Here is a 15,038-nt window from a genome sequence, read left to right on the forward strand (position 1 = left end):
GACCACAGCAATGACATAAAAGATGTAGGGGTGGAGAGGGACAGAAAAGGAACAAAAATAACTAAAAATAACGTCGCCTTTGAGAAATTCATCTAAGGACTCAATTCATCAGTTGGGTCATAAATTTAGACTACATAATCTTTCCACTGACGTAATCACACTTGGGATTTCTCCATCACTTTTCTGTCCCTACAATGCCTGTCACACAGTAGGTCATCATATTTGTGTCACAGGCTTCCTCACACCCATAGGATGTCTGGCAGACTGCACATGTTAATTCCACATATGCCAGGGCTAAACTTGAGCCAGATGATGACAAAGATCAGTACCCGTCACACAGACCCTGAAAGACCCCACTCATTGGCTAAATAAATAAACCCTCAGACTCAACACGCAATGGCAGCAGCAGCAGCACAGGCTACTAATTTGCTGCTGTCAGGTAATACTGGTTTCCGGACAGTGAGTGCATCTCCGCTGAAGAAGAAACTGACACCGCATCCTTCAGCTCTGTGTGCTGCTCTTTTCCCTCCCATTTTCTGAGGCCGCGGTTCGACAGAGGAGGGGAAAGGGGCTCTTTCAAAGCTCCAAAATTTGTCCAGTCCCTCAGAGCTCATTCAGGATCACAGCTCCATCTCCTGCTTGGATGAGAGCAGACAACACTGGTGCTTCTACAACCACCCCCGACCCCCCGTGAACCGTGCTGCCTGTCCCAATCCCCAGGCTTATCTCAGGCCCAAAGTCCACCTTCTCTGCTTCTGTTAAAACAGGATGCAAGAAGAAGGAAGACATTGGGACTTGGGCCTCCAGGTGGTACCTGCGCCTCCAGATGGTACCTGCTGCGCACAAGGATTCTGTGTTCACCTCACAGATTTTGCAGTACCCCTAGCTGGCATCCCACCAAGCGCCTGTTCCAGGCAGCCCCCTTCTGCTCCCCTCCTCTGCACATGCCCTCACCTCCCATTTCACAAGGACATCAGCTGAGCCACGGTTGAGAATTTCCTAGGGCACTCTCCTCCTCCTCTTCCATCAAACAACCCCTCCACCCCTGCTCAGAACCCCTCTTTCCACTCCTCCAAACCAAAGATGCTGGTTTCCCGTGTCCTGTGGCTTGAATCTCACAGCTTCACAAATGCTCTGACCATCCCTGTCTTGACAATGCCTTTGGCTGACCTTGCAGTCACTTGCATCTGCCCAGTTTCTTGCTTTATTTTAACAATAACGATCTAGCACCAGTGACTACGACCTACCCTGTGTAAGCACATGCCATCTAGATTCTGTGCCTATCACTCTACAGAAGCTCTTCTCTTAAAAATCACCCCCCTCGCTTGTGGCCAAACATTCAGCTTCTCCCCATCCCGCTGCACCCTGACTCCTGGGGCTGCACCGAAAGCTCCTTGTGAAACCCCCTTCTTAGGCCTCTGGAATCTCCTCCTCTTCCTTGCCTGTCCCTCTGTTGCTCCTTGCCAGTTCATGCCAGGTGGCTCTGGTACCCTCTTGCTGGGTCCTCTGACTTGACCCCTAGCCGTGAGGAGGATGCTCAGGGCTGCCGCTGCTGCCTCAGGTCCCATTTCTCTCCCTGGCTGACGTCAACCACGTCCTGAGAGGCCCCGTTCACACCCAGACAATGTGCTCTAAACCAGGACGGCAAACTTCTGGAAAGAGCTAGGGTGCGCATATTTGAGGCTTGGTGAGTGCCCTCTGTCACATATGCTTCTTTGTTTTAACAAAGATAAAAGCAATTCTTAGTCACAGGCTCTACAGAAACAGGCCAGAGGCTGACATGCTATAGTTTCCCAATCCTTATCCTAAGCCAAACTTGTCTTCCTCACAGACCAGCTCCTCTGCATTTCCCACCACCCATCTTCTGTCTCCAATGACAGCACCATGCTTCTAGGTATCAGAATGCAGATTATCATGTTGTCTTTGCTTTATTCATCACCTACTCCCTGAAAAATCTAGTACCTTATTACCAGATCCTAGTGATTCTTCCAAACATTAATTACAGCCATCCTTCCCTCTGCATTCCCAACACCACCACTTCTGACTTGCTGTGGGTCTGGCCACAGTGAGCTCAACAGGTTTCCAATGCTTGCAGCCCATCCTTGGATGCTATCCTACATTTCATGCTGTGGGACACATCTTCCTCTTGTCTCCAGTCCCTTCTTGGTTTAAAATCCTTCCCTGCTCCAGTGCTCAGGAATTGTTGTCCGCAGCTCACCTGAAACACTGGGGCACTCAACTGGCTTGGACAACTGGATAGCTGTACCTGCCTAATTTTACCACAAAATACTTGCTCAGGAAATTTACAATGTCCACTTTCTTAACTAACCAAATCTGTTACTCATAATTCAGAAGCTGTTAACCAAATAAACCAACCTTTCAAGCAATATACTCAATTAAAAAGCCAAGTTCAACAAGAGGTTGGACCCTTCAAACATCGGTCTTCTGAGAGGTCTTTACAGATGAATGCTAATTCACATAATCATTCTCTACCAATTTGATCTCCAGAGTGTTCCTTGCCTGGGTATCACTATGAGACTATAGCTAGTTTTGCAGCTACTGCCCTTCTAAGCTCTGGAAACATTAGCCCTAGTAGCTGAGGCTGTTCATTAATTAATGTTTGCTCTATGGGCAGCCTAGTATAGCAGTCCAGCTAAACGTTCTTTGAACTGTGTAGGAAAAGAGCTGCTATGATTTGGTTTTGGCTTCTCAGTCCTTGTTCCATTTAAACTGTAAAACAGAACTGTTGCCTGATTCCTCTTTACTTGATTTTGGAACAACCAAGCCTACTTTTATTTAGAATTGGGTACCCTTCAGTTCTTAAAACTTTACTGCTTATGAACTTCTTGGGTAAATACCAGGGACTCCAGGTCCACTCAACAGGCTAATTTATCTGTCAGCTCCTTTAGAGGCCACCAAAATGACTGTTAAACCCCTAACTTCACAGACCAACATATAAAGAAGCCGATCACAAGCCAGGCGACTTGGCTTCCAGTCTTTGTGGCTGTGCCATGTGAGACAAGTCACCTTATTTCCTAGGGCCTCCATTTCCTCATCTGCTAAATGAAAGAGCTGAAGATCCCTAAGGTCTCTTCCAAGACTAAAGTTCAGCAATTCCACACATTTTAACCAACAACATAGAAAAACCGTAAGTTTAAAGCTAAGAAATTTCTATTTCCTCCAGAAGCACAAACACGTCATCTTCTTGGAGCTTTTCTGGAATCTTCTGGCTGGTGTGAATCTCCCTCCTCTCTGTTCCCACTGCACTGTGTCTACTTCTAACACTGGAAGCATCCCATTCTGCCTTGAATTAAAATTCTGATGCACAAGTTCTAGTCCTCCTCAGGAGGCTGACAGCACCTGTGGGGCTACAACCGGGACCTGGTCATCCCCCACACACCGTAGAGTGGGGCTCTGCACCTGATGGGTTCACGGCTGAATCTTCCTGACATTCCAGAGGCCCCCTATTCTGGCTCAGCTCTGGCTCTGCACACAGCCACACCTCTTGGCCGCTTTCCACCCTCTGCTCCTGCAAGCTACGTTCCTCTCCTTCCCAATCATGCCAGTTCTTTGCCACTCCTGCACCTGGGCTCCAGGTAGGCACTGCCCTCTCCCTCACCAAATCCTGTCCAGCCTTGAGGGCTCTGGTAGAGCTGCACCCCATCCATAAACTCTTCAGCACAGCTCCTGCCTCCACAGAACAACCACAGCATTTTCAGCACCAACAGCAGAATTTCTGAATGGAGAGGGCAAGCCCGGGTGAGGGATGAAAGACCAAGAGGCAGGCCGGGTGCGGTGGCTCACGCCTGTAATCCCAGCACTTTGGGAGGCCAAGGCGGGCGGATTACTTGAGGTCAGGAGTTCGAGACCAGTCTGGCCAATATGGTGAAACCCTGTCTCTACTAAAAAAATACGAAAATTAGCTGCGTGTGGTGGCAGGTGCTTGTAATCTCAGCTACTCAGGAGGCTGAGACTGGAGAATCGCTTGAAACTGGGAGGTGGAGGTTGCAGTGAGCAAAGATCGTGCCACTGCACTCTAGCCTGGGTGACAGGGTGAGACTGTCTAAAAAACAAAACAAAACAAAACAAAACAAATCAAAACAAAAAAAAGATAAAGAGGCAGCAGATGCCACAGGAGTTCAGGAGGGTGGCAGGTGCTTTGATATTTAGCACAGCACCCTGGCAAAGAGAAGGTGGCTAACACCGAGGCCCACAATGTGCCAGGCACTGTGAATTTTCCCCTCAAAAGCTCTCTGAGGCACGTCCTGCCATTTTCATTTTACAGTGAGGAAACTGAGGGTCAGAGGGGGAACTCATGCAAGCCAAGCAGCCGAGTCGGGAAGGGAACTAACACCCGGGCCACACTAACACATGGATGTGTGCATTCATAGCCAGCAGCTGAACATGGAGTTGACACCATCTAGAGTTAACTTATTTGAGCAAACAACTGTTGGGAGTTATTTGTCAATATCTGTCTGTCTTCACTCACCGGGATGCTGCTGAGACAATGACACACCCACCAAGCCTGGGCTCCCCCTGCCCCAGGACCTTGCAAGGGCCCTGCTACCTGCCTGCCTATGTGCTCCGAGGGAACTCTCTTCCTGACGCCCCACAGTGACACCTACTGCTCATTCTTTCCTTCTTGAAACCTGCCTTTCCCTTGGCTTCTGTGTCACCAGCCGCCCCCCCTACCGGTTTCCTGGTTTTCCTTCTACTTCTGTACCATCGTGCCTCCATTTCCTTCTCTGCCCACGCTTCCCAATTAAAGGCTAGAGAGCCTCAGGTTTGTTCCCCAGCCACCCTGGCACGCTGCACCCACCCTGAAAGTTCTCATCTGTCCAACAGCTCCAAGTACAGACGCTGCTAAGTCCATGTTCCACTTATGCTGTGCTGTGTCCCTGGATTCCCCAAACTCTCATGCCTAGACTCACCTCAGATTTCTCCACGTGCTGTTCCCCACGCCTGGAACACTTTTCCGTGTCAACCTTGGCCTGTCCCTGCTCATCCTCTCCTCAGGTCTTAGCTTAGCTGCTACCTTCTTCCCCTCTCAGAGCACCCTTGTCACTGACTGTAGCCACCAGCTTCAAGGCTGCCTGTCCTTTGATTCAGGGCCGGTGTCTGTCCCGGGAACTGTGCTTCTCATGCTGGGCACGGAGCTTAGCACACAGCAGAGGCTAAGTGAACATGAGCTGAATAACGAACCAACGAGAGAACTCTCAACTGCAAACCTCCCCAAGATCTTATCAGCTGCAGACTCATAGATCTTGGGGGCGATGTCTGTCCTACAGGCAGCTCAAAGTCAGCACGTCTGAAATGGAATATGGCATCTTCCCTCACCCCCGGCCTATACAGTTTATTCCTTTTCCTTTAGCTCCTCCTACATTGAAAAAGTCTGCCCTCTGTTTCACCTCTGCCCAAGCAAGAAATCTGGAAGTTGTGCCAATTGAGATAATTGCTCTCAACTTGGCCTAGCTCACTTCAGCTCAGCCGCTGCCACCTTGGCTCAGGCCTGGGCATTTCTCATCCGCATTCCTGAAAGAGGTTCCTAAATGGAATTCCTGCTTCTACTCTGCTCTCAGATGCTGAATATTTGTGTCCCACCCCAAATTCCTATATTGAAGCGCGATGGTTTTAGGGGATGGGGCCCTGGAGGAGTAATGAGGTCTAGAAGAGGTCACGAGGGTATGGTCCCCATGGTGGGAATGGGGATCCTGTAAGAAGAGACCAGAGGGCCTTCTCTCCCTCCCCCTTCCTGTTTCGCCCCTCAACTCCTGCCTGCCCTGTGAGGACATCTGCAAGCCAGGCAGAGGGCTTCACCCAGGAAGGCATCAGCTGGCACCTGGATCCTGGACCTTCCCCACCTCCAAAATCATGGGAAAGACATGTTGCTGAAGCCACCCAGTCTGTGGAACGTTGTTATAGTGGCCTGAGATGAGTGAGACACACTGCATTTCCTCAGTGTGAAACTGGTATGAGCTTGTGGTCTATGGCTGTCAAGAGCTGGTGATAAAGGCAGACACAGTTCTCCAGGTGGCCCTTGGTCATCTCCGCGGCTCTGTCCCTACCATTCCCACCTGCCTGCCTCCGGCCCCTGCAGCTTCTGGCGTTCCTGAGCCTGCTGTGCTGCTCTCTGAGCTTCGCACTCTGCTTTGTCTGCACGATCTGTCCCTCCCACTGCGGGGCGCTCTCCCTAGTGCTTCAGGGCATGGCTCAAACATCCCCTCCCGAGGGGAGCCCTGGTTGGTTCCCCAGCCTCTGTTCAGCTTCCCTTTTTGTGCATTCCCAGCACCCCATGCATGCTTCTGGCACGACAGGATCACCCTGGGGTGGCTGTTTCCTTACACATCTGTATCCTCCACAAGTTTGTAAATGTCTGTCTCATTCATCTTCGTGCCCCCAACCTCTGACACAGTGCAGAGGACAGTGTACAGTCACAGATTTGAAGGAATAAATACATTTTTACATGGGCTAGAGAACATATTTAGAATGTGGAATCCACAGGGGATGTTTGTGTCATGTCAGGATATCCTGAGGGAGAACAGGGGTAGCCAAAAAATGGACCTGCCCTATTTCCAGCACTTCTGGACAGAGCTCATCACAAAGGAAGAAAGAAATCCCAGACCTCACTCACCTCTCACTGACAGCGAGGTTCTGTTGCTTTAAATAGCCCAGAAAAGTGTTGAGGACCCAACTAGTCACCCTTTTTGGCTCTGCCCTAGTTTCTTTTATCACATTTTGGAAGAACTCCAGTAGGCCGACTTCGTTCTGTTAAAAAAAAAAAGAAAATTACATAAAGCCTCCCCAAAAATGAAAGATCAGCATTCTGAAGGCAAATCTGAAACTGTCACCCTTTGCCTCCTCTGAGACAGCCACTTTTTCTTTGCTAAACCATGAGATGTCACCAGAAAATTCTGATCACTTTCAGCTAATGACAACTATTCTACTACTGTCAGTGTGCATTTACATAGCATTTTCTCAAAAGGATAAACACATTTTAGAGAGCCCTGACTTTGCAGACCGGAGGGACGGTGAAATTCCACATCCCCCAAACTCACTTGCTTTCTCCGTGTCTGCTGTGTGTAACCTGCAATCTCCATTCCTGAGCTGTACACTGGGCCTAAAATGTTTGGCCTGACTTTAATTCCCCTTTTCTTTCCAGGCCTGTCCTCTGCTGAAGTCCCAGTAATTGCTAGAAAAGAGGGTAAAAAACAAAGCAAAATCAAGAAAGAACAAACAGAATATTCTACCTCTGAAAAATCAAAAGTGGATCATACCTGTACTGATTTTCACATCATGACAAGAAGTAGACAGGAATGGTTCTGAAATGTTTTCAAAATGAGGGAGAACATGGGCACATGTGACCTACTTAGGCCACTTAATAACAGGTGGAGGGGGCAGCAGCCTCCCAGCCTTCTGAGCTGGGCCAGGTACAAGAGGCCCTGCCTCTCACCGTATTCTGGGAAAATGATCAGCTGGAGACTTGTGTCATCAAGACTGTACCACTTCTCCCCCTCTGAACTGTCAGCCCCACGAGTCACGGCCATGCTCTCCCTGTTCACGATACAGCTACAGCTAAGTCCAAGCTGGGCCATGGCAGCTGCTCAGTGTTAGGTTGGTGCAAAAGTAACTGCAGTTTTGCCACCTTTCAATGGCAAGAACCGCAATTACTTTTGCACCAACCTAATATCAGCAGATGGAATTGGTGTCTCCCATCAGCATGTATGTGTGTTGGAAATCACACACAAGCACGCATTCTTATCATACCATGTTCACCTTTAAATATTGCAACTGCCACAACTATGCATATGACCAGCCCTGAGGCACTTACCAGGTTCTATACTACAGCTTGCTGCCAGTTCAGATAGTTTTGACACAATCAAGAAATTTAGCTAAGTCCATCCCTACTATTTCAATAAGAAAAATAAAAACTGTGCTGCTCAGAAAGGGAAGGCTGAAATTTCCAAATTCAGAGGATATACATTTTAAGTAGTAGATTTCCCTTACCCATGGAAATTCAAATCAAACTACACTTTTCTTGAAATATTCCTTTTAAGTTCACACTGCACCTAAGGCTCCTACCCCTGCTCCTTTCAGAGACCCTTCATTAACCAAAAGAATTTTCTGGAAAAAATGAGATACTGGGAAGAAGCAAGATATACTGACAAAAGTGCTCTCCAAGTGTAGCTATTGTAGCTGCTGGAATACACACACGGGCACAGCAGAAATTCCATAATAATAAAAAACCCCACATGTTCTTTGTAACAGATAAATTCTCTGGTGACAAGCCTACTGAATAATCCTGTAATCATCTCTTGAATCTCTTTTCAAGCCAGTGCTGTTATTCTGCTCATGCTAAACCAGGGCAGAGGCCACCTCAGCAGCCCAAGCTTGACTACAGATAAAGGCAGAGCCAGGCAACTTGAAGAGGAAGTTCTGCTTAACTTATGGAAAAGTATTCAAACTTCCACAATAGTACACAAATCACTGGGGAAGGAGAAAACTGCTACCTGGCCCAAATCAGACGGGCAGAATTCCCTTTGTTCTAACCCAGACAGGCTGGCCCACTGGTAAAATGAGCTGTCAGGAGAACTCTTTGCTTTGCCAGGGAAAGGGTTTTTTAATCCACCTAGAAATATTGCACTTAAACTCGCAGGCTTGGCTGAGTTGCTGGGACGTGATGAATATCTATTCCTCTACCCTTGGGTGTTTTTTTTATTGGATGGATAACACGGCAAGTCAGATTTCTGTTGTCTTTTCATGTCAGTGCTGTGATGAAGCCTCTCTGAGCTGGAACTGTACTTCACTAGGGGATACACAGTTTCAGTCCACAATTTAAAGCAGACAAGAAAATCTGTGGTGGTGATGGGGTGAGCTATAGGGAGCGGGGCTGAAGGAGGCTGAGCCGCAGCCACCCAGGGAATGATGGATCAATAAAAGCTGCACATGGGCTGCTTGCTCTGCTCTTCATAGCAGAAGCCGCTTCTCAGGGAAGAAACACACACATTCTAGTTTCCTCGTCTTCTTAGTTTTTCCATGAGATTGGCAAATGCTAATAAGCTTGGCACGAATCTCAGAGTCTCTGGTGAACATGTCAGTGCAGCCATCTGGTTTTCTCAGAAAAACAGTGAGCTGGTAATTCCCTTACATAAAAATCATATGAAGAGCAATGCAGAAAGGCCACAGCATTAGGGGACCTTTAACGTCCTCCTCAAAAGCAACAAGCAAGCCTTCGACTCAGGATGAATCTACCCTACATGCGACAGAACTGTAACTTCAGCGACACAGACAGGCAAGTCCCCTGGCTGACTGCGACTCTAATTGTTCCTTCAGAGATGGCTAAAGCAGCAGGCATGAGCGGTCCTGTCTTTTGTGTAATACCTGCCAGTCTCCACAGCTCTATGACTGGGAAGCATCTTTTTCACATTTTAATCAAATTTCCCAAAGCACTGAATTACACCCAGAGCCAGTACTGGCTCCGCCTCTCAGATGTTAACAGGAACCCTTTATTACTAATGATTTGTCAGGTGATCAATGCTGGTGTGAGGCAAAGCAGAAGGACCTGCTCACCGCCACTGCCTGCTTAGGGAAGGAACCTCAGTCTACCCTGCACTAGGCCCTGGAAGCAACCTGCCTTGAAGCGGTCTTCTGCATCCTACCTTCAGAGATGATCAAATGCAAATACTGGAAGACTCTCCAGTTGGAACAGGATGAAGGCTGATTTCTCAACTGCATTTCTTGTTCTAAGTCACGCACCCTGTGAAGCTGATGATAGGCCAGAAACGAGGTGGACTATATTTATTTATGAGAAGGAAACCTGATAGAGCCAGCTGCCCAGTGGCAGACTCAGAGAAGGAAAAGCAGCCCAGAAGAATGCAAGTTGAGGAACAGCTGGTTATGTGACAGGGAGCGTTCCGACAGCTACAAGGGACCCCAGATGAGCCATTCTGGGCTAGTCAAAGGTGCTCAAGAGTATCTGCTAGACACAGAGCTCAGAACCAGGCCCTGTGCGTGGCTGCGTGAGGCTACTGCTGCTGCTGAGGACAGTGATAACCAGAGTTACAGCAGCAGCGGTGATGGGCACCAGGCACCGTCTACGCACTCTCTCCACATTACCTCAGTTCATCCCAACAACAACCCTCTGAGTTCAGAGCTCTCAGGACTTTTACAGATGAGGACACGAGGCACTAACTTGCTTGAGGTCCCACAGCAAGAGAGCACTAGAACTAGGACCAAACCTCTGCAGTTTGTGCTTTTAACCTCTGCATGGCACTGCCTTTGAGGAAGGAAAGGTCATGGTCTTTGCCTGCCTGGGACCGAAACTGAGCACCGAGGAGAGCCAGGCGCAATGGGAGGCAGCCAGCTCATCTGAAGAAAGTGCTTTCCCACACTTCCATTATTTTATTTGAGAGCTGCCAGCTGTTCAAAGGTTCTTAACGTATTAAAAATGTTGCAAGGAAATTAACTTTGAAATCAGAAGGAGAAAATGGCAGGTTTACTTCCTGCCTTTGCCAGTGTACACCTAGGCCATGTGGCACTCAGCTGTGGCATGACACACACCTGTTCCCAGAGCAGGAAGGAAGACAGCTGCACGCCCACTGCACAGGCCATACAGGGTTCCAGGGATGGAGGGCAGCCGGAGCTCCTCTGCGGCTCTCCTGCCCCGCCTTGCCTCTGCATCCCCTCCCCACACTACTGCTGCCCCAGAAAAGGTCCTGCGAGCACACCCAGACCTGGACACTGCACAATCCTGAACAAGACAAATCTTGTTATTTCTCATATTGTTTTATGAGAAATATGTAAGCATATTGTATTGTATTTATTATTGCATTAAGCATATTGTATTTTATTTATTATTGCATTCTAATTCCTCTAATAGGGTAACTCCTACCTAACTGGGCAGGTCATGCCTGTGATGGGAGCTGCTGACTATACAGAGGCTCTGCATCTGCAGATGGAACCACAGGGGTTTCCACTGGACAAGGCCCTCCCACGTCACAATGTGTCATTTTGTAGAGGCACACACTGGAATTGCATCCATCCCCTTTGCGGCGGGGGTGCTGAGCAGCTGCTGAGCATTTGTGCAGACGCTGGAGGAGGCTCATCACCTGCGTATCAACGCAGGCTCTGCTGTTTTATTATTCCTGTGGATTTGGTCATTCTTATAAAGTGAGAAAAACAAAACTTAAATACAACAGCTATGTAAAAAAATGGCCCTGAAAATAACACCAAATGCTAGTGCTGGGGATGGCAATGAAGCAAAGAGGCCCAGGACAGCAATGGCTCTCAGCCAGAAAGCAGGCGTCAGGGCAAGGCTAAGGACTGGAATGTTCAGTGGGGCGGTGGCTTGGGTGGGTGATGTGAATCGGTGCCCCTTCTGCTTTTCACAGAAACAAGAAGCTGCTGCAAAAATCTTTCAGCGAGTGCTCCTGTGAACAGAAAAATTACTCATTTACAGAGGCCTCGTCAGTGGAGAAAACAAACGAAAGTTAATTGGTGGTGTGAGGCTGGCACAGGAAACACGACCCCCCCCCTCGAGAGTGCCAATGCAGAACCTCCACTGCTGCTGGCAAGAATACAGGGATCTGCAGAGGCTCTGAAATGGACCCACAAACACCACAGGTGTGTTCTCCCAAGGAACACAGAACTAGGGGTCCAGGGCCCTGTTTTGGTGCCCACAATTTTTATTCCTGGGTCATTTCCCCAGCAGGGCTTAGGAGCCCCTAAAATCTGAGCAAAACTTTGGTCCCAACCATTTCACTTGTGCTGTGTTCCCAGCAAAGCTGGAAAGTAGACAGATCTTGAGTTCAACTCAGGCACCAGTTCCATTCAGGGGATATTCAGACTAATGTGAAAATGACTTTACATCCTCTGAGATGCAGTAACTCCAGGGGAGATGCTGAAGGAAACCAATTTGGGAATAACAACTTCCCCCGAATAATCAAAATCCAAATAATTCAGGTACTACAAGCTGACAGCAGACTGGCACCGCTAAAAGACTACCTGCACGAATGGGACACAGGCAGTGTGTTGTCAAGAAATCAATTCCAATTGTAGTCACATTCCAACGCACCTAACACCACCACTGTCAAATCGTCCCCACATGGAAGGAACCTGAGTTGCTCAATAGGAGCTTTCTGGCTGGAGCTTAAAAACAGCAAAAGAGGCAGTGAGGATTTGCTCCTTTCCTCCAAGATCTGCCTGAAACCTCAAATAATATATATTTATCCTGAAAAGGAAATTATTCCACAGGAAATTGGGCTTTGGTATGGATTGGGGACAGAATCCCTGTGGGTCCCCAAGGCTGGCACTCAGGACTTTACTCCTCCCTGCACTCTCCCTACTGGGCAGGATCCTGAGGTGTCACATGGCTCTGAGCCCAGAGCATCTTCCCCTCCGAAAGCTCCTCATCCCTTGCATCCAAAAGAAATGAACTGCTGGTTTTACAGAAGTAGAGTTAGATGATACATCTTTTTATTCAACTTTACCAGAACAAAACATTGGTTATTTTTCTAGTGTATAGAGTCACTGTAAAAGCACCCTTAAGCTAGCGAGCACTGAATGCAGTTTTTATAAAATGAAGAATAAAATCAATTTTGAAAACTGCACAGAGCTGAAATATGGTGCCTGACGATGTTGACCAAATAGATTTTCCTTCAACAGTAGTTAGAAGGTGAGTACTTTGCACCTCAGTAAGTCTGGCCAGTCTAAAACCAGTCAATATGTTTTTAGATACTATTAGCTTTAAAGTAGTATTACATATGGGATATATAGATATTTATCATGGAAAATTATTTTATAGGCAATTCATCCAGAAAGCAAACCTGGTCATTTCTAGCTTACTAGCCACTTAAAGGAAAATTCTTGAAAAACAATCCACTTAACAACCAGCTGTAGTCATGATATCTTTTCTGTTTCTTTGTCCCTTGGAGACACCTTAACCTTTTCCATGATGTCAGAAACAAAGGATTATGATTTTAAAAGTGGAAGAATCAGCTGGAGAGAATGAAGTTGTGTAAGTAAGATGACACATCCTGAGGCTGACTATAAAGACAAACACAAGCATACGGCAGCCCAGGGTGCTGACTCGAGGGCTCGCAAGTACATCTTCCTACAGTCTCACTGGGGCCATGCTGGATGTTTCTACAGCCCTGCCTTTCGTGGCTCTCAATGAACTGTTTTAGCACGTTGCTTGGTGTCAACACTCTTCTCCCTGGCGGCATATTCTTGGGAGTCTGCTTTGCTATATTTAGGCTTTTTTAGATTCAGTGAAGATTTGGCTGTGTCTGTCATCTTTGGGGTAAGTGAGTCATCGCCCCCTCTTTCAGATGGGGAGGGAAACAGCTCTGGTTACCCTGCAGAGCCCTCCCAGCTCCGAAGTGTCAGAGGTCAGATGTGGAATCAAGGGTGTCCCCGAGTCAGTGTTTTAACCCAATGCCCTGTAGGGCTGCTCCGGAGAGACATGGAAAAGCTGAAGCACTGACATTTGGAACTAGCATCCAGCACTGCAGTCAGAGGTGGCAGGCCCTCAAGAAACACTCAACTTGGGATGCTCTGGCTTCCTCCACTGAGATCTCCCACAGATGAGCTTCAGATCTTCCCATCCACTGACTTCATGCACAGCCAGGGCCCTGCAAACTCATCTCTGTTTCCTACCAAGTTCCTATTAAGTGCCAGGCTTGAAGGACAGGAGGCACCAGGCAAAATCAAGCCATAAATGCCACAAACTCTGCCCTACGTGGAGACACTCCTCAGATTCTTTTTTCTTTTTTTAAATTTTGGAGACAAGGTCTCTCTCTGTTGCCCCGGCTGGACTGCAGTGGCACGACCACAGCTCGCTACAGCCTCAAATTCCTGGGCTCAAGCAATCTTCCCACCTCAGCCTCCCGAGTAGCTGGGACTACACGTGTGTGCCACCATGCCTGGCTAATTTAAATTTTTTTTTTTGTAGAGACAGGGGTCTCACTATGTTGTTGCCCAAACTGGTCTCGAAATCCTGGCCAAAAGTGATCCTCTCACCTTGGCCTCCCAGAGTGCTGGGATTACAGGTGTGAGTCACTGCCTGGAACTTCCCAGTGATTTAGACAGGACTCAAGTGCCTCCAGCAGAAGGTTTAAGAAACAAAATAAATAAAGCTGCAGAGGACAGCTTATATTACTTTACTTCTAACTTTATTTTTTCACTTGGAAAATAGACATGATTTCTGCTTTTCATTGGCGTTGACTGATTTTCACTAAATTCAGTGGATGGCACTTTATGTTTATTTATAGGGCAGTCTGGCATCTTAAAAACCAATAGAAGTGGTAAAAACTTTTAAATGAATCTATGTTCTGTGACTGTGCTGCACAAAACGCTAGTGGTATGAATGTTAACAAAAGTAAAAACTCTGTTTTCTCCACTAATGAAACAAAAGTGACCCCAAACAGCAATTAACTAAAAACATTATTTCTGTTTGACATTATAGCACATTATATATGCAAGCGGGCAGCAGAGCTTAGGAATGAAGAGCCTGGGCCTTGAAGTCAGCATGATCTGAACGTGGCTCAATATGGGCTTGGGGAAGTTATTGAACCAAAGAGGTTACATTTCCCTACCTGTAAATGGGGAGAGCAGCAGTCCCTGCCTCAGAGGGTTGCTGTAAGGATAGATTAAAAAGTGGTACAATGTGAATTGCAGAGGATGCTGGAAGCAGGCAGCCTTTTCTAGGCTGCTTAAGCAAATGGCTACAATGCTTTTGTGTTCTCTGAGTGAAGTAAAGCAGAGTTTAGGAAGAGATGCCCCACAGAAATCAGCCGGGGAGGATTTTGCTAAGAAAAATGCACATGCATATAATTCTGATCATTCTATTATAATAACTACTACTGATATACTGACTCAGAGAAAAACTTGTTATGCTATTAGATTCTGTCATTTTTTCAGAATCCTAATGCCTGGATTTCAGCTTCAACATTTCTATTCTTTAATCTTTACAAATGAGGTCATGTAGAGAAAAGGAAACGCTCATATACTGTTGCTGGGAATGTAAATTAGTACAGCCTCTA

General features: G+C 47.3%; 1 protein-coding gene across 6 annotated transcripts in view; it reads right to left on the reverse strand.

Annotated features, from left to right (window-relative positions):
* Window positions 1-15,038, reverse strand: part of GATB (glutamyl-tRNA amidotransferase subunit B) — a 76,961-nt gene that overhangs the window by 11,797 nt on the left and 50,126 nt on the right. For 5 of the 6 annotated variants that reach the window (XR_004247096.2, XM_032148286.2, XM_032148273.2 and 2 more), the window contains one exon: window positions 6,632-6,765. The exons of the other annotated variant lie outside the window; for it this stretch is intronic. Coding sequence is in view for 4 of the 5 variants with exons in the window: in XM_032148286.2 (XP_032004177.1) it covers window positions 6,632-6,765 (134 nt within the window). In the remaining variant the exon portion in view is untranslated. The remainder of the gene's footprint in view (window positions 1-6,631; window positions 6,766-15,038) is intronic. 6 annotated transcript variants of the gene reach the window in all.

Source organism: Hylobates moloch, unplaced genomic scaffold, assembly GCF_009828535.3.
Source record: "Hylobates moloch isolate HMO894 unplaced genomic scaffold, HMol_V3 SCAFFOLD_3, whole genome shotgun sequence".
Classification (NCBI taxonomy): domain Eukaryota; kingdom Metazoa; phylum Chordata; class Mammalia; order Primates; family Hylobatidae; genus Hylobates; species Hylobates moloch.